Source organism: Micropterus salmoides, unplaced genomic scaffold (genome assembly GCF_014851395.1).
Source record: "Micropterus salmoides isolate LMB-PRFRI ecotype aquatic unplaced genomic scaffold, ASM1485139v1 Ms_hic_scaffold_7, whole genome shotgun sequence".
NCBI lineage: Eukaryota > Metazoa > Chordata > Actinopteri > Centrarchiformes > Centrarchidae > Micropterus > Micropterus salmoides.
Genome location: NW_024044459.1, coordinates 38,804,049 through 38,820,639, shown reverse-complemented (window position 1 = coordinate 38,820,639; position 16,591 = coordinate 38,804,049). Strand labels below are relative to the sequence as shown.

Here is a 16,591-nt window from a genome sequence, read left to right as displayed (position 1 = left end):
CTGCAGTACTATAAACCATCACACAGTATTAATAGGTCTAATTCTGTCCTCCAGGCGACTCCCTCCTGAAGCACTCTGGGATGCGTTTCACCACAAAAGACCGGGACCAGGACCAGTCAGAGAACAACTGTGCAACGTACTACCAGGGGGCGTGGTGGTACCGTAACTGCCACACCTCCAACCTGAACGGGCAGTACCTGAGCGGAGGCCACGCCTCCTACGCTGACGGCGTGGAGTGGTCCAGCTGGACGGGCTGGCAGTACTCGCTCAGGTTTACCGAGATGAAGATACGACCTAACGCTAAACCGGACTCCTGATCATCTGAGCCTAAGCCTGACCCCTGACCATCAACCCCCCCTTAAACCCTGACCTAAACCTGACCCCTGACCTTTGACCCCGCCCTTAAACCCTGCCCTTTGAGCCAAAGCCTGACCTTTGACCTCTCTGCAGCAGCTTCAGCCGTGTGTTTGTTTTATAAAACGTGTCCTTGTCTCTGGAAGGGGACCTGTTGTGCTCTCTGTTTTAGATCATACAGCGTCGGACGTTCAGACTAAAGAGTTCCACATCGTGAGGTAAAGGACGGTAACAGTGATTTATTTAACAGTCTTTATATGGTCACGACCTGCTCCGGGCTCAGCACGCCACCAGGTACAGGGACGCCGTCCACCCGCTCAGCCTGCCTCAGTACTCCTGAGACTCTGCAGGTGTTCTGGACGTCTCGGTAGTGAAGGAAAGATTCTTGATGGACAGATGGCTTTACTTGTTGCTAAGGTTACCGCTAGCTACTGCTAACTGTAGTTAGCGTTAGCTCAGTTAGCCGTAAGCTAGTCCGGGCCTGAAGACCTCGTCCTCCCGGGGGTCCCGGGGCTTGAGATCCCAGTCCAGGCAGAGGAAGCCCCAGGAAGCTTGCTGTGAAGCCAACCTGACATAGAGACTGACTTTTGAGCGTCTCAGAACCCCGACACGACTCGGTTCACCGTCAGAATCCAGCACAGCATCCGCTTCTCTTTATACGGCCATCAGCAGAGTTAGCTAAACCCCTCGGCGAGCTTCCTGAACTTTGTCCAGTCCTGAACACATTTCAACCAACAGACGTCGCATAATTTCATGAATTAAGTGAAGTGTTTCCTCAAATCATAACTTATAGTCAAGGTTTTAAGTCACTTTGAGTCCGTGTGAAGTCACGGGTCATTGGTGTTAAAGTCGAGTTACAAGTCTTTTTTGATTTTCACGTCCAAAGTCGTCATATCTGGGAGTCCAAGTCATGTGACTCGAGTCCACGCCTGTGCTTTTTAAACAGTGGGTCAGAGCTGGAGATGAGCATCACGGGTCCCCTTAAAGAGGAAAATCAATGATTTCACTGTTCTGAGTTCATATTGATGATGTGAGAGTTTACGTGAATGTGGTTGATTAAAGAGTTTCTGATTGAACTTCGCCCGCTGTTCTTTAAATACCTGATCAATGATCTCTGATTGGATGAGATCTGGGCTCATATTCATCACACTGCTAAAAGAGATCAAGTATAAATCCTTCACACAGTGATGCAGGGGCATTATTGTTATTGTTATTAGTATACAATAAATTCATATTTTATTTTCTCTTAGCTTTTTAATTCAGACATTTATTAACAGCACTAATAAAAACTGGCCTTTTTAAAAGTTCCTTATTAACCCGTTTAATCACAAAAATCTTTCCTAGCAATTTGAGTTTCCTAGTCATTTTAGTCCTTAGATCCTCCCTAACACACAAAAAATACTCGGTCACAATAGTGACCGGTGGGAAACGGCAGAATCACAATTCACACAAACATTAAACAACACATTTTCATTTCAAACGTCAGAGCAGGCAGACATAAACTGTGCTTCATAACAGTGGTTCTCAAAGTGGGGTCCGGGGACCCCCAGGGGTCCTTATGGTGGTTCCAGGGGTCCTCAGCAAAAAGGGGAATAGTTTGTTTTCACTGTAATTCCATCCATAAGTAACACAATTATTATTTCGGTCTTGGGTTTCATGCACTTTCTGTAATAAAACATCTAAACCAATCAAACATAGCGATCAGTGTGTCACCCCTCAAAGACCTGCAGGCCTCGCTTCATTGTAGACATCACGGTCATGTGACCAGGACAAGTGATGTGAGATGAACCCTACAGAAACTCAGCAACTCATCCATGTTCAGATTGGTTTGCACTATATAGGTATTTGACATAGTTAATGATAATTATTTAATTAGCTGACACTCAAAACTACTAATTGCTATACATGAACATCTGCCTCCTCCTGATGTTGCCATTCAATAGTCTACCTGTCACTTTCAAATGGCACTTTCTCCAGCGTACGAATGATCGTGAAGCTGCTCACAGCACTTGGGGGGTCTCGTATGTCCAGGAGGTCCAACACATCTTCTGGTTTCAAAATGTGTGAAAATAAACAGATGATAACTAGGATCACAGCCAAAACCTGACTGTGTTACCGGTCACAACTGTGACTGTTAACAAATCTGCACCTCTTACGAGCAAGATATACATGCAGGAGTATAATTCTCTAAATGAGTAGTAGACGCTTAGAAGGATATATGTACAAAATATATCTGTTAGTTAAGGTGACGAAGACATCTTCTTCCAGGTGTGCAAGCAGGAAGTAAACTAATCTGACCATGTGACCTTTCACACTAGTCACATTATATTGATCAATTTTAATCAGGACAATTTGTTTTTTCATTTAACAGTTGAATTTCTTGCCCAAAGCCAACACTACAACTTTTAGAGCTTCAGAAATAACATAAAAAGCTGCAGTCACAACCTGGTTAAGCAGTTGTGAAAACAATCTCACCACAAAGTCCATTTAGTAGTTATTCTGGAGCTTTCGTTCATTTACATTACTCAGTCACTGTTAAACTTAACATACCGTAAAACTTATAAAATTAAAAGCCTAATCCTGTTTACTGGCCAGGTGCGGCTACACGTTTAGATAAATAAAGGCAGGTCTCAATTAGACGCCTGGTTTGAATAAAAGCTCTTGAAGCCCAGCGGGTCTCCTGCTTCAGCTCAGCTGCTTAGATCATACATACCCACATAAATGTTTAAAGCTTTGTCAGTGTCCTGCTACACATCGTTAGATCAGTTACATCCTCCACAGTTTAATGCTTCAGTTCATTTTACAGAAACAATGAGTATGACTCATTCAGATTTACCGGCATGGTTAAGGAAGAAAAGGCCTGTCCCAAACTGGGTGAGTTCAGTGACTTAGGAAAATAAAAGCTGGGCTGTTAATTAAGGTTTTACGGTAAAGTACTGTGTGCTTGGGTTAGATTTATGGGCAAAATATTAATAAAATCATACAAAGACGTATTGTTGACAAATACAATTGTATATAGTGAAGTATATAAAGAGTTTCAGGGCGAAGGTTCAGCTGATAAAATCAGTGGAAAAGTGAACGGAGTTCTCAACGGGCCGATGACGTGAAGCGGCACAGTACTTCCTGGTGGTGACGTGATGACGGCGGTGATGACGAGGCGTATGTAAATGATGGAAAACCTTCTGCTCTGATTCGCGGGAAAAGTGAAAAATGGCGACGGTCGAAGTTTGAAGTTTAGCGCCACGAAAACAGGGACGGAGGGACGGAGAGACAGGACAGAGAGACACAGGACAGAGAGAGACAGGACAGAGAGAGACAGAGACGGGGAGAGGACAGACGCTGAAGACACGGGCTGTCTGTCGGACTAACACCGCCCGTCTGTGTGTCTGTGGTTCGGAGGACAGGTGGAGACGGACCGGAGGAGGTAAGACGGCTCTGCTTTCTGTACTCTCACCCGCTTCTGCTCGGTTCAGCCCGCTGGTTTAGCCCGCTGGTTTAGCCCGCTGGTTTAGCCCGGGTCAGACAGTTTATTAGGTGATGTCGGTGTGAAGGCGGTGCGTGGAGCCGCTTCCCTGCCCGGTAAAGTGCGGGTCCAGGTCGGTAACGGCAGGCTGAAGCGGTCCAGAGAGGAAACACCGTTCAGTTACCGCCGCTAGCTAACGGTGCCCGCGCGCTGAGTGTCAGTTATAATTATTATTATTATTATTATTATTATGTGTTTAGTGAACTAATAAAGTAAGTCAGTTAACAGGACTTTAAATGTGCTTATGTCCAAAGTTAGCCCGGTATGACCCGGGTCGGGCTGCGGGCGGGTGGTTAACGGTGGTTAGTCAGTTTAACCGTAAGTCTCGGTTCTGATGGGAGGAAGCACTGCGCATGCTCCGACATGTCAAAATCCCCCTGACAGTTCAGGAATGAATCACAGCTACCGCCTGTCTCTCTGTCTGTCTCTCTGTCTCTCTGTCTGTCTCTCTGTCTGTCTAACTGTCTCTCTGTCTGTCTCTCTGTCTGTCTCTCTGTCTGTCTAACTGTCTCTCTGTCTGTCTCTCTGTCTGTCTAACTGTCTGTCTAACTGTCTCTCTCTCTGTCTCTCTGTCTGTCTAACTGTCTCTCTGTCTCTCTGTCTGTCTAACTGTCTCTCTGTCTGTCTAACTGTCTCTCTGTCTGTCTAACTGTCTCTCTGTCTGTCTAACTGTCTCTCTCTCTGTCTAACTGTCTGTCTAACTGTCTCTCTCTCTGTCTCTCTGTCTGTCTAACTGTCTCTCTGTCTGTCTATCTGTCTCTCTCTCTGTCTCTCTGTCTGTCTAACTGTCTCTCTGTCTGTCTCTCTGTCTGTCTAACTGTCTCTCTGTCTGTCTCTCTGTCTGTCTAACTGTCTCTCTCTCTGTCTAACTGTCTCTCTGTCTCTCTGTCTGTCTAACTGTCTCTCTGTCTCTCTGTCTGTCTGTCTCTCTGTCTGTCTCTCTGTCTGTCTGTCTGTCTAACTGTCTGTCTGTCTAACTGTCTGTCTGTCTAACTGTCTCTCTAACTGTCTGTCTGTCTAACTGTCTCTCTGTCTGTCTGTCTGTCTCTCTGTCTGCCTAACTGTCTGTCTCTCTGTCTGTCTTTCTGTCTAACTGTCTGTCTTTCTGTCTAACTGTCTGTCTCTCTCTCTAACTGTCTCTCTGTCTAACTGTCTCTCTGTCTGTCTGTCTGTCTCTCTGTCTAACTGTCTCCATGTCTCTCTAACTGTCTGTCTGTCTCTCTCTCTGTCTGTCTCTCTAACTGTCTCTCTGTCTAACTGTTTCTCTGTCTGTCTGTCTGTCTCTCTGTCTGTCTCTCTGTCTAACTGTCTGTCTCTCTCTAACTGTCTCTATAACTGTCTGTCTGTCTCTCTGTCTGTCTGTCTCTCTGTCTGTCTCTCTCTCTAACTGTCTCTCTGTCTGTCTCTCTGTCTAACTGTCTCTCTGTCTGTCTCTCTCTCTGTCTGTCTCTCTCTCTAACTGTCTCTCTGTCTGTCTCTCTGTCTGTCTCTCTCTCTAACTGTCTGTCTCTCTGTCTGTCTCTCTCTCTAACTGTCTCTCTGTCTGTCTCTCTAACTGTCTGTCTCCATGTCTCTCTAACTGTCTGTCTGTCTGTCTCTCTCTCTCTAACTGTCTCTCTGTCTGTCCTCTCTCTCTAACTGTCTGTCTCTCTCTCTAACTGTCTGTCTCTCTGTCTGTCTCTCTCTCTAACTGTCTGTCTCTCTGTCTGTCTGTCTCTCTGTCTGTCTCTCTCTCTAACTGTCTGTCTCCATGTCTCTCTAACTGTCTAACTGTCTGTCTGTCTGTCTCTCTCTCTAACTGTCTGTCTGTCTGTCTGTCTGTCTCTCTGTCTGTCTCTCTCTCTGTCTGTCTCTCTGTCTGTCTCTCTGTCTAGCTGTCTCCTACCTGTCTGTCTGCAGAGGTCACAGACAGACCGGCTGTAACAGTAGAACCGGGTCCTGACCATCGTGGTCCAGCTCTGGTCCTCAGAGACTACAGGACAGGTGCAGTTCCCCCTGAGAGGAGCTCAGTGCGTCCTACAGAACTACCTATCTGTAATAAACCCTGTGCTACACCATCGTTGGACTTACTCATGTTTATCTGGAGGAAACGGGGGAAACGTCTGGATGTGTGGCCGCTCAGGGCTTCCGTAGAGGTCTGAGTGCAGACAGACGCTGCTGTGATAACAAACTCTACACGGGTACATGTGTCAATACTATTTTATAGAAGTTCTTTGGATGTATAAAACCTCTTAAACCCCGCGGGGTCGCCGCTTTAGCTGCTTCTAAGCTGCTTAGATTTAGTTAATACAAACATTAATGTTTAAAGGTCTGATCAACATGTCGGTATGGACGTGCTGCACATCGTTGGACCGGTTAGATTCTCCACAGTTACCACTGTTAACTTCATTTAACACAAACGACAAGAGCCAGAGTCTCATTGCTCTAGATTTACCGGTGCAGCCTGCATGGCTACAAGAGAGCAAAAGGGGAAAATGATCAATGATCATTTATCTTGCTTCAGTCTTCAGGGTCCACCCATCAAAAGAATCCGAGTAGTGAATCCTGTCGCTCTCCGTCTAACTTCTCTCGTCCTGCAGCCGGTTGTTGTTGCTTTCGTTAGGTTGCTGCCTTCAAAATAAAAGCACATAAGCCGCCTGTCGGAGCTGGATCACATTAATGACGTGTATTTGATACTATATGATCACTTTTACATAATTTATTTCAAACAGAATAATAATTAACTGTTTCATAAAGGCCTGTCCCAAATGAAGGCAGCGTCAATTCAGTGAAGTTTTACAGTGTCTCCTTCAGCGCCATAAAGTCCATCTTCAGATAACTGTGAGGTTTAATAGCTTTAACTCCAGAACACTGCAGCTCATCCAGGTTTCCACTCTGATGAGAAGTGATGACGACATGTCCAGCTGTCTTGTCTTTTTCTTGCACTCTCGTAACGTTAGTGTTTACCTGAGCCTCAGTAACGGGTTTCTCAGTGAAACCTCTCCGTGTTCATGGGTGAGATAAAGCTCGGCTGCGTCCACAGCTACAGGCTGATGTCTGTACATCATGTAGGACAGACGCTCAGCGACCTTATTCACCTGACGAGTTCTGTACTGCAGGAGCTGCGGCGTGGTCTGCCTACACGAGTCTTTCTGAAACCTTTCAGTCGTTCGGTGGTCTGTTTAACCAAAGCCAGACGTGTTGGGTCCACCGGTGCTTCAGCTCGCAGGCTTTTCCGTATGTAGACGTGTGCGTTATTTATCTAGTGGTTATCTGTTAGTTCTTGATCTGTACTGTCTGCTTAGTGCCTGGGCCCCTAATGTTTTGTTAACAGCAGGCAGTTTTTACGTCCCGAGTTACTCACTGGTTGGTTTCACCGGGCTCGATCGGTACTAAAGGAGGCCAGTACGGAGCCGATCAGGTGACCGGTTCTCCATCTGTGAAGGGGGGGGGCACTTTTTAAACCTTATTTTGGGGCGAAGTCGTCAAACTTTCCAGCGGTTTCTATCAGATGTTCCTGCTGATGCTCTTCATGTAGTTTTTATTTCCCGGTGACCAGTGAAACTGCAGCTCTGGTTCATTCAGACAGGAGCCTGGTCTGAAAAGCTGCCCGGAGGCGTCGCCAAGATGGCGGCCGAGCGGCAGGACCTGCCTATCGAGCAGGCTTCATTCACAGCAGACTAGTTTTTCTCTGATCTGCAGGTTTTTCTGTTTACGTACGTGTATTAACTCTGCTGTTCTTCATGCTGTCATCGCGTCACATGCTGCTGGCAGCGTGTGATTGGCTGTGCTGTAACAGCATCATCACTTTGTCACTCTGGTGCTGTGCTTTTATTGGCTCCGTGTCTCCTTGCAGGATGTTTGAGGACCTGATTGAAGCCTTCTGCGGTCTGGAGCCTCAGGTGTCTCAGAGGGGCGGGGCCTGTCAGATGGGGCGTGGTCTGGATGAAGGGGAGGGGGAGGAGTCCAGTCTGAGTGTTGGACAGTTCGTCCTCTGTCATTGGTCAGATGGACTCTACTACCTGGGCAAGATACAGAGGGTAACGCACGCACACACAGACGCACGCACACACAGACGGGCTCTTCTGATTGGTTGGTGTTAAACTCTGAGTTGTGATTGATGGACAGGTGAGCCCCCCCAGGCAGAGCTGCTTTGTGACGTTTGAGGACAACTCCAAGTTCTGGGTCCTCTGGAAGGACATCCAACACGGTGAGAGAGACGGACAGGTAGAGACAGAGACAGGTAGAGATAGATAGACAGACTGACAGACAGACGGACAGGTAGAGACAGACAGACGGACAGGTAGCGACAGACAGACAGGCGGACAGGTAGAGAGAGACAGACAGGCGGACAGGTAGAGAGAGAGAGACAGTAACAGACAGGTAGAGACAGACGGACAGGTAGAGACAGAGAGACAGACAGGTAGAGAGACAGACAGGTAGGGGGAGAGACAGGCAGACAGGTAGAGAGAGAGAGAGACAAACAGGTAGAGACAGAGGTTGACAGAGAGACAGAGACAGTTAGATAGAGAGAGAGACAGTAAGAGACCGGGAGAGAGACAGGTAGAGGGAGAGAGACAGTAACAGACAGGTAGAGACAGAGACGGACAGGTAGAGAGAGAGACCGTAAGAGACAGGTAGAGAGAGAGACCGTAGGACAGGGAGAGAGACAGGTAGAGACAGAAAGGTAGCGACAGAAACGGACAGGTAGAGACAGAGAGACAGACAGGTAGGGGGAGAGACAGGCAGACAGACAGAGACAGGTAGACAGACAGAGAGAGAGACAGTAAGAGACCGGGAGAGAGACACGGACAGGTAGAGAGAGAGAGACAGTAAGAGACAGGGAGAGAGACGGACAGGTAGAGAGAGAGAGACAGTAAGAGACAGGGAGAGAGAAGGACAGGTAGAGAGAGAGAGACAGTAAGAGACAGGGAGAGAGACAGACAGGTAGAGACAGAGGTTGACAGAGAGAGACAGGTAGACAGACAGAAAGACAGTCACATAGAGAGACAGACAGGTAGAGGTAGAGACAGAGATAGGTAGAGAGAGACAGGCAGACAGATAAAAAGACAGAGAGAGAGAGAGACGGGTAGAAACCTAAAATGTGTCTCACCATCATGCTGCTTCTGACGTCTGTCTTCACTCTAGCTGTCTGTCACTCTGTCGTCCAATCATGTTGCAGCTGGAGTGCCGGGGGAGGAGCCTCGCTGTTCTGTGTGTCGGGAGGCGGAGCCGAATTCTGACAGCCAATCAAACCAAAACAACCAGATCCTCATCTGTGGGAAGTGTGGCATCGGTGAGTGAGACGGGCCGTCGGTTAGTTAAAGTAGTTAACGGTGAGACAGGAAGCCGGTTGGTTAAAGTAGTTAACGGTGAGACAGGAAGCCGGTTAGTTAAAGGAGTTAACGGTGAGACAGGAAGCCGGTTGGTTAAAGGAGTTAACGGTGAGACAGGAAGCCGGTTGGTTAAAGGAGTTAACGGTGAGACAGGAAGCCGGTTAGTTAAAGGAGTTAACGGTGAGACAGGAAGCCGGTTGGTTAAAGTAGTTAACGGTGAGACAGGAAGCCGGTTAGTTAAAGGAGTTAACGGTGAGACAGGAAGCCGGTTAGTTAAAGGAGTTAACGGTGAGACAGGAAGCCGGTTAGTTAAAGGAGTTAACGGTGAGACAGGAAGCCGGTTAGTTAAAGGAGTTAACGGTGAGACAGGAAGCCGGTTAGTTAAAGGAGTTAACGGTGAGACAGGAAGCCGGTTAGTTAAAGGAGTTAACGGTGAGACAGGAAGCCGGTTGGTTAAAGGAGTTAACGGTGAGACAGGAAGCCGGTTGGTTAAAGGAGTTAACGGTGAGACAGGAAGCCGGTTAGTTAAAGGAGTTAACGGTGAGACAGGAAGCCGGTTAGTTAAAGGAGTTAACGGTGAGACAGGAAGCCGGTTGGTTAAAGGAGTTAACGGTGAGACAGGAAGCCGGTTGGTTAAAGGAGTTAACGGTGAGACAGGAAGCCGGTTGGTTAAAGGAGTTAACGGTGAGACAGGAAGCCGGTTAGTTAAAGGAGTTAACGGTGAGACAGGAAGCCGGTTGGTTAAAGGAGTTAACGGTGAGACAGGAAGCCGGTTAGTTAAAGGAGTTAACGGTGAGACAGGAAGCCGGTTAGTTAAAGGAGTTAACGGTGAGACAGGAAGCCGGTTAGTTAAAGGAGTTAACGGTGAGACAGGAAGCCGGTTGGTTAAAGGAGTTAACGGTGAGACAGGAAGCCGGTTGGTTAAAGGAGTTAACGGTGAGACAGGAAGCCGGTTGGTTAAAGGAGTTAACGGTGAGACAGGAAGCCGGTTGGTTAAAGGAGTTAACGGTGAGACAGGAAGCCGGTTGGTTAAAGGAGTTAACGGTGAGACAGGAAGCCGGTTGGTTAAAGGAGTTAACGGTGAGACAGGAAGCCGGTTGGTTAAAGGAGTTAACGGTGAGACAGGAAGCCGGTTAGTTAAAGGAGTTAACGGTGAGACAGGAAGCCGGTTAGTTAAAGGAGTTAACGGTGAGACAGGAAGCCGGTTAGTTAAAGGAGTTAACGGTGAGACAGGAAGCCGGTTAGTTAAAGGAGTTAACGGTGAGACAGGAAGCCGGTTAGTTAAAGGAGTTAGCGGTGAGACAGGAAGCTGGTTGGTTAAAGTAGTTAACGGTGAGACAGCTGGTTAATTGAACCTCTCTCCCCCCGTCAGGTTTCCACCAGCAGTGCCATGTTCCTCCAGTAGAGGGCAGCAGCAGCCTCAGCCCCTGGTTCTGCAGACGTTGTGTCTTCGCTCTGGCAGTCCGGGTATGAACACACTGACACACTACACGTGATGGGAGGGCCCGGTTCAGCCCGGTTCAGCCCGGTTCAGCCCACTGAGCAGCTCAGTATAACCGCTGTGACCCGCCTGTTTGGTTTCAGTCTGACTTGAGGCATCTATGATCTGATGCTGATGCTTTTAAACGTTCAGTCACTCTGCATTAAATGTAATGTGTTTGTCACGGTGCTAGGTTGGGATGCTATCTGTCCCTAACCCAACTGCTTTGGCAGCTTTGTTTTCTCACGCTGTACCTAATAAGAGACGCCAGCGGCGGTGACACGGCCCCCAGTCAGCACGGCGGGGGGGTCAGGATTCAGCTGTGAATCATGTGCAGAGAAAGCACCGCCTGTGTTATTTATCGTAGTCTGAGAGAAACTTCGGTAGTCTAGTAGAACGTGCTACCTCAGCCTCACGCTGTGTTTCAGGATCAGAGGATCCAGAGTGATCATACAGCCGAGATCTTTGTGACCTGGAAATGAAAAGAAGACCACAGATTGAGTAACAGTTGTGTCAGACGACTAACGTGCCGATTCAGGTAAAACTGTCTTCCTACCTGTCCCCCCCCCCCCACAGAAAGGGGGCGCTCTGAAGAAAGGTCCTATAGCCAAAGCTCTGTCAGCCATGAAGCAGGTGTTACCGTACGACCTGGACACTCTGGACTGGGACTCCCAACATCGGACCAATCAGCAGCAGTGTTACTGTTACTGTGGAGGCCCCGGAGAGTAAGACCGTCCAATCAGAGACACGCACACTCTGTAACTCATCAAGGTGTTGAGTGATCCATCGTGTGACCTCTGTGGTGTTGTGTGTGCAGGTGGTACCTGAAGATGCTGCAGTGTTTCAGGTGTCAGCAGTGGTTCCATGAGGCCTGTACTCAGTGTCTGCAGGAGTGCATGCTGTTTGGAGACAGGTGAAACAGCACCTCCTCCTCTCTCCTCTTTGCTCCTCTTCATTTCCCTCTGGGTTTCTCATCCTTCCCACTTGCCTCCTCCTTCCTCCTCAGGTTTTACCTCTTCCTGTGTTCGGCCTGTAATAAAGGATCAGAGTACGTCCGGCGTCTGTCTCTGAGGTGGGTCGACCTGGTTCACCTGGTTCTCTACAACCTGTCGGTCAGCAGCAAGAAGAAATACTTTGAGCTGGACGAGATCCTCGCCTTCGTCTCTGCAAACTGGGAACACTTACAGCTCGGAAAGGTACCACATTCTGTTAAACTAAACCTGGACCAGACTTTACAAACCTGTGCCTGGACCTGATGTTAATCTGTTTGTTTGTTTGTTTGTTGTTTAGCTGTCCAACACCCCTCTGTCAGAGAGAGGGCAGCATCTGCTGGATGCCCTGAATAAATACAAGAGCAAGTAAGAAGCACACACACCAGAAGCTAACGCCGCCAGTGTGTGTGTGTGTTCTGCATTAATGACGGCGTGTGTGTTCAGGTTTCTGTGTGGGAAGGAGATAAAGAAGAGGAAGTGCATCTTTCGGCTGAGGACCAGAGTCCCTCCCAACCCCCCCTCCAAGCTCTTTCCTGAGCGCGCTCCAAACGATGGAGGACGGGGCCGTAAGAAAGGCGTGGTCAGGAACAGGTATTCCCCCTCTTTTACCTGTTGCCTGTTTGTCAGGTCAGTTTGTAGTCTGAAACCAGGAGTGTTACCGTCCTCATCGTCACCGCAGTTTGTCTCTGTGATCAAACACAGGAGACGTAGCGCTAGCAGAGCAGCAGCTTCAGGCCTCTGTATCTGCACACGATGCGTTCAGGCACAGTACTGACTGTTGTGTTTTGGCAGCACCCAGAGCCCAACACACAATCACTACCCGTTACACGCATGCAAAGGGTTGTGTCTACACGGCATTACAAAGACCAAACACCTGTGTGTGTGTGTGTGTGTGTGTGTGTGTTAGCAATGCGTCAGCTGAGAGGAAGAAGAGGAAATCCAAGTGGCTACTTGAAGATGCTATTCCTAATGTAAGAACTTTCTGCTTTTTTTCTGTTTGTTGTTTCCTAAACCATCTCCTGTGTTCAAGTCTCAATGGTGCGTGTGTCTGTGTGTAGAATGAGCTGTCCTGCAGTTGGACGTCTAACCATCACATGGCCAACATCTTTGACTTCACCCTGGACGAACTGCAGAGCCTCAAAAGGTGAGACAGAGATCAGTTCACCAATATCTACCAACAATCCATTTCCTCACAGAATCAACGTATTCCAACCATCTGATATTCTTCTCAGTAGTTCCAGTAGGACAGTCAGTATCGATCAGGACTCCACTGATGCCTCCACGTCAGGTTCTGCTACGACCAGCGCCTCCTATCACTTCAGGTAAGCAGCAGTTAACTAACCTGTCCTCCTGAGCCCTGACGGCTCTAGGTGTGGATCAGCCATGAAGCAGTGGGTCGTCATCAGTTAATGCATTCAGTGACTCAGATATGAGTCATGTAACTTTTCAAGCTCAGTAGTGTTTGTGGAATCTGAAATCATTTTTTCCTAGTTAGTAAGTAAAACAAGAGGAAAGAAGCTTCCTTTCGAGAGAAAGTAAGAAGGAAGCTTCATGGTTTGGTATCAAGTTAGAAGGAAGGTTTGAATCCACTGTGAGAGACCAATGTGTCCCTGAGCAAGACACTTAACCCCTAGTTACTCCAGAGGCGTGCGACCTCTGACGTATCTAGCAATTGTAAGTCGCTTTGGATAAAACTGTCAGCTAAATGAATAAATGTAAGTAAGTTTGGTATGAAGTAAGAGGGAAGCTTGTTAGTTTGGTATGAAGATGGAGGAAGCTTCATAGTTTGGTATCAAGTTAGACAGAAGCTTCATGGTTAAATTAGAAGGAAGCTTCTTAGTTGGGTATCAAGTTAGAAGGAAGCTTCTTAGTTGGGTATCAAGTTAGAAGGAAGCTTCTTAGTTGGGTATCAAGTTAGAAGGAGGCTTCTTAGTTGGGTATCAAGTTAGAAGGAAGCTTGTTAGTTGGGTATCAAGTAAGACGGAGGCTTCTTAGTTGGGTATCAAGTTAGAAGGAGGCTTCTTAGTTGGGTATCAAGTTAGAAGGAAGCTTGTTAGTTGGGTATCAAGTTAGACGGAGGCTTCTTAGTTGGGTATCAAGTTAGAAGGAGGCTTCTTAGTTGGGTATCAAGTTAGAAGGAGGCTTCTTAGTTGGGTATCAAGTTAGAAGGAAGCTTGTTAGTTGGGTATCAAGTAAGACGGAGGCTTCTTAGTTGGGTATCAAGTAAGACGGAGGCTTCTTAGTTGGGTATCAAGTAAGACGGAGGCTTCTTAGTTGGGTATCAAGTTAGAAGGAAGCTTGTTAGTTGGGTATCAAGTAAGACGGAGGCTTCTTAGTTGGGTATCGAGTTAGAAGGAAGCTTGTTAGTTGGGTATCAAGTTAGACGGAGGCTTCTTAGTTGGGTATCAAGTTAGAAGGAGGCTTCTTAGTTGGGTATCAAGTTAGAAGGAGGCTTCTTAGTTGGGTATCAAGTTAGAAGGAAGCTTGTTAGTTGGGTATCAAGTTAGAAGGAGGCTTCTTAGTTGGGTATCAAGTAAGACGGAGGCTTCTTAGTTGGGTATCAAGTTAGAAGGAAGCTTGTTAGTTGGGTATCAAGTAAGACGGAGGCTTCTTAGTTGGGTATCAAGTTAGAAGGAAGCTTGTTAGTTGGGTATCAAGTTAGAAGGAGGCTTCTTAGTTGGGTATCAAGTTAGAAGGAGGCTTCTTAGTTGGGTATCAAGTTAGAAGGAGGCTTCTTAGTTGGGTATCAAGTAAGACGGAGGCTTCTTAGTTGGGTATCAAGTTAGACGGAGGCTTATTAGTGAAGGATGGATTAGTGCACACAGGTAGCAGGGATTGTCTGAGCTACAGAGAGCTGGAGGGGAGTTGAAAGGTACAGCTCCCGACACGCAGTTAACTCCTGACTGTGAGGTTACAACTCACGGCCCAAAAAGGAGAACAAACGTGTTAACATCTTCAGCTGAGGTCTGCGGCTTACTTTGGCTAGCCTTCAGCTCAACAATCAATCAAGATTTCAGTTAATTGCTAAAGTTGCTGTTACTGTTACCTTGTCTTTGGTCCGCTGGCAGAACACCTTTTTGTTCAGCTGCCGTCGTGCTGTTGCCAAGGCGAAATAAGTTTCGTTTTATGGTGGACGGACAGTAACATTACAGAGTTGTTGTTTTCTTTAGCATCAAATAATAACATACTTAGGACACTTTCTTCTTTGTCCCTCACCATTTTCTCTTTCTTCGGCTGCATTATTATCCTGACGTGTTCACAGTGTAAGCGTGATGTGCGACTGTAATAAATGTCCGTGCGAAACACTGTGCTGTATAGTTACATGGATTAAACGAAGCATCGATGCAAAGAATTTGTGTCGAAGCATTTTATTAATTGATTTTATCGATTCAATCGATAAATCGTTTCAGCCCTAGTAGCAAGTAAGAGGGAAGCTTCATTCTTTGGTAGCAAGTAAGAGGGAAGCTTCATTCTTTGGTAGCAAGTAAGGGGGAAGCTTCATTCTTTGGTTACAAGTAAGAGGGAAGCTTCATTCTTTGGTAGCAAGTAAGAGGGAAGCTTCATTCTTTGGTAGCAAGTAAGAGGGAAGCTTCATTCTTTGGTAGCAAGTAAGGGGGAAGCTTCATTCTTTGGTAGCAAGTAAGAGGGAAGCTTCATTCTTTGGTTACAAGTAAGAGGGAAGCTTCATTCTTTGGTTACAAGTAAGAGGGAAGCTTCATTCTTTGGTAGCAAGTAAGGGGGAAGCTTCATTCTTTGGTAGCAAGTAAGAGGGAAGCTTCATTCTTTGGTAGCAAGTAAGAGGGAAGCTTCATTCTTTGGTAGCAAGTAAGGGGGAAGCTTCATTCTTTGGTAGCAAGTAAGAGGGAAGCTTCATTCTTTGGTTACAAGTAAGGGGGAAGCTTCATTCTTTGGTTACAAGTAAGAGGGAAGCTTCATTCTTTGGTAGCAAGTAAGGGGGAAGCTTCATTCTTTGGTAGCAAGTAAGAGGGAAGCTTCATTCTTTGGTAGCAAGTAAGAGGGAAGCTTCATTCTTTGGTAGCAAGTAAGGGGGAAGCTTCATTCTTTGGTAGCAAGTAAGGGGGAAGCTTCATTCTTTGGTAGCAAGTAAGGGGGAAGCTTCATTCTTTGGTAGCAAGTAAGGGGGAAGCTTCATTCTTTGGTAGCAAGTAAGAGGGAAGCTTCATTCTTTGGTAGCAAGTAAGAGGGAAGCTTCATTCTTTGGTAGCAAGTAAGGGGGAAGCTTCATTCTTTGGTAGCAAGTAAGGGGGAAGCTTCATTCTTTGGTAGCAAGTAAGGGGGAAGCTTCATTCTTTGGTAGCAAGTAAGAGGGAAGCTTCATTCTTTGGTAGCAAGTAAGAGGGAAGCTTCATTCTGCTTCTGGGAGACTGTCGCTAACTTTGGTTGATGCTGGACATGCTGGAGTTACCATATCATTACCATTTATCATTAAACCAGTGATCTTTTCATCCCTAGTAGAAAGTAAGTAAGAAGGTAGCTTTATAGTTGGGTAGGAAGTGAGGAGGAAGCGTTCTGGTTAGGCATCAAGGGAAGAGACTACATATTTACAAAGCTTCCTTTTTAGGATGCTGACTTGTCTGTGCTCACCTCGTTCCCTACAGGAAGTCTGTCTCTGACCTCTGTGCTCTGTGTCCTCAGAAGGAGGGTGGGCAGCAGGAAGAGGAAGCTACCTAGCAACAGCTACAGCCAGTGGGCCAATCGCAGTGAGACAGGGGAGGAGCTTGGAGGAGAGGAGCCAACTGGGATGCTTGATGACCAAGAAGCTACGAGCCACACCCACCTTACCACAGACCCCTCCCATTTCCTGTCGGACCCCTCCCAGATTCCCTCTGACTCCTCCCACCTCCACTCCTCCATCTCTTCGTATTTTGGAGTGGCGGGCAGGCTGACCAATGGGGAGAGGTACCAA

The 16,591-nt window shown here is 47.1% G+C and overlaps 2 protein-coding genes across 6 annotated transcripts in view; both read left to right on the top strand.

Moving 5' to 3' along the window:
* The window catches only part of LOC119891415 (fibrinogen C domain containing 1), a 45,390-nt gene extending 43,960 nt beyond the window's left edge, over positions 1-1,430 (top strand). For both annotated transcript variants that reach the window (XM_038703054.1, XM_038703053.1), the window contains one exon: positions 55-1,430. In XM_038703054.1, the coding sequence (XP_038558982.1) occupies positions 55-317 (263 nt within the window). In that variant the 3' untranslated portion in view covers positions 318-1,430. The remainder of the gene's footprint in view (positions 1-54) is intronic.
* A 2,109-nt stretch (positions 1,431-3,539) lies between these two features.
* The window catches only part of phf19 (PHD finger protein 19), a 13,394-nt gene continuing 342 nt past the window's right edge, over positions 3,540-16,591 (top strand). Inside the window, exons 1-14 of one of the 4 annotated variants that reach the window (XM_038703052.1) lie at positions 3,540-3,778; positions 7,713-7,896; positions 7,985-8,066; positions 9,039-9,152; positions 10,565-10,659; positions 11,249-11,397; positions 11,490-11,585; positions 11,679-11,868; positions 11,963-12,030; positions 12,109-12,255; positions 12,572-12,635; positions 12,723-12,808; positions 12,900-12,986; positions 16,324-16,591. The exon at positions 16,324-16,591 is cut by the window's right edge and continues 342 nt beyond it. In XM_038703052.1, coding sequence (XP_038558980.1) covers positions 7,714-7,896; positions 7,985-8,066; positions 9,039-9,152; positions 10,565-10,659; positions 11,249-11,397; positions 11,490-11,585; positions 11,679-11,868; positions 11,963-12,030; positions 12,109-12,255; positions 12,572-12,635; positions 12,723-12,808; positions 12,900-12,986; positions 16,324-16,591 — 1,629 coding nt within the window. In that variant the 5' untranslated portion in view covers positions 3,540-3,778; position 7,713. Of the gene's footprint in view, positions 3,779-7,712; positions 7,897-7,984; positions 8,067-9,038; positions 9,153-10,564; positions 10,660-11,248; positions 11,398-11,489; positions 11,586-11,678; positions 11,869-11,962; positions 12,031-12,108; positions 12,256-12,571; positions 12,636-12,722; positions 12,809-12,896; positions 12,987-16,320 lie in introns of all 4 variants that reach the window. The other 3 variants (XM_038703050.1, XM_038703051.1, XM_038703049.1) reach the window with 3 other exon arrangements.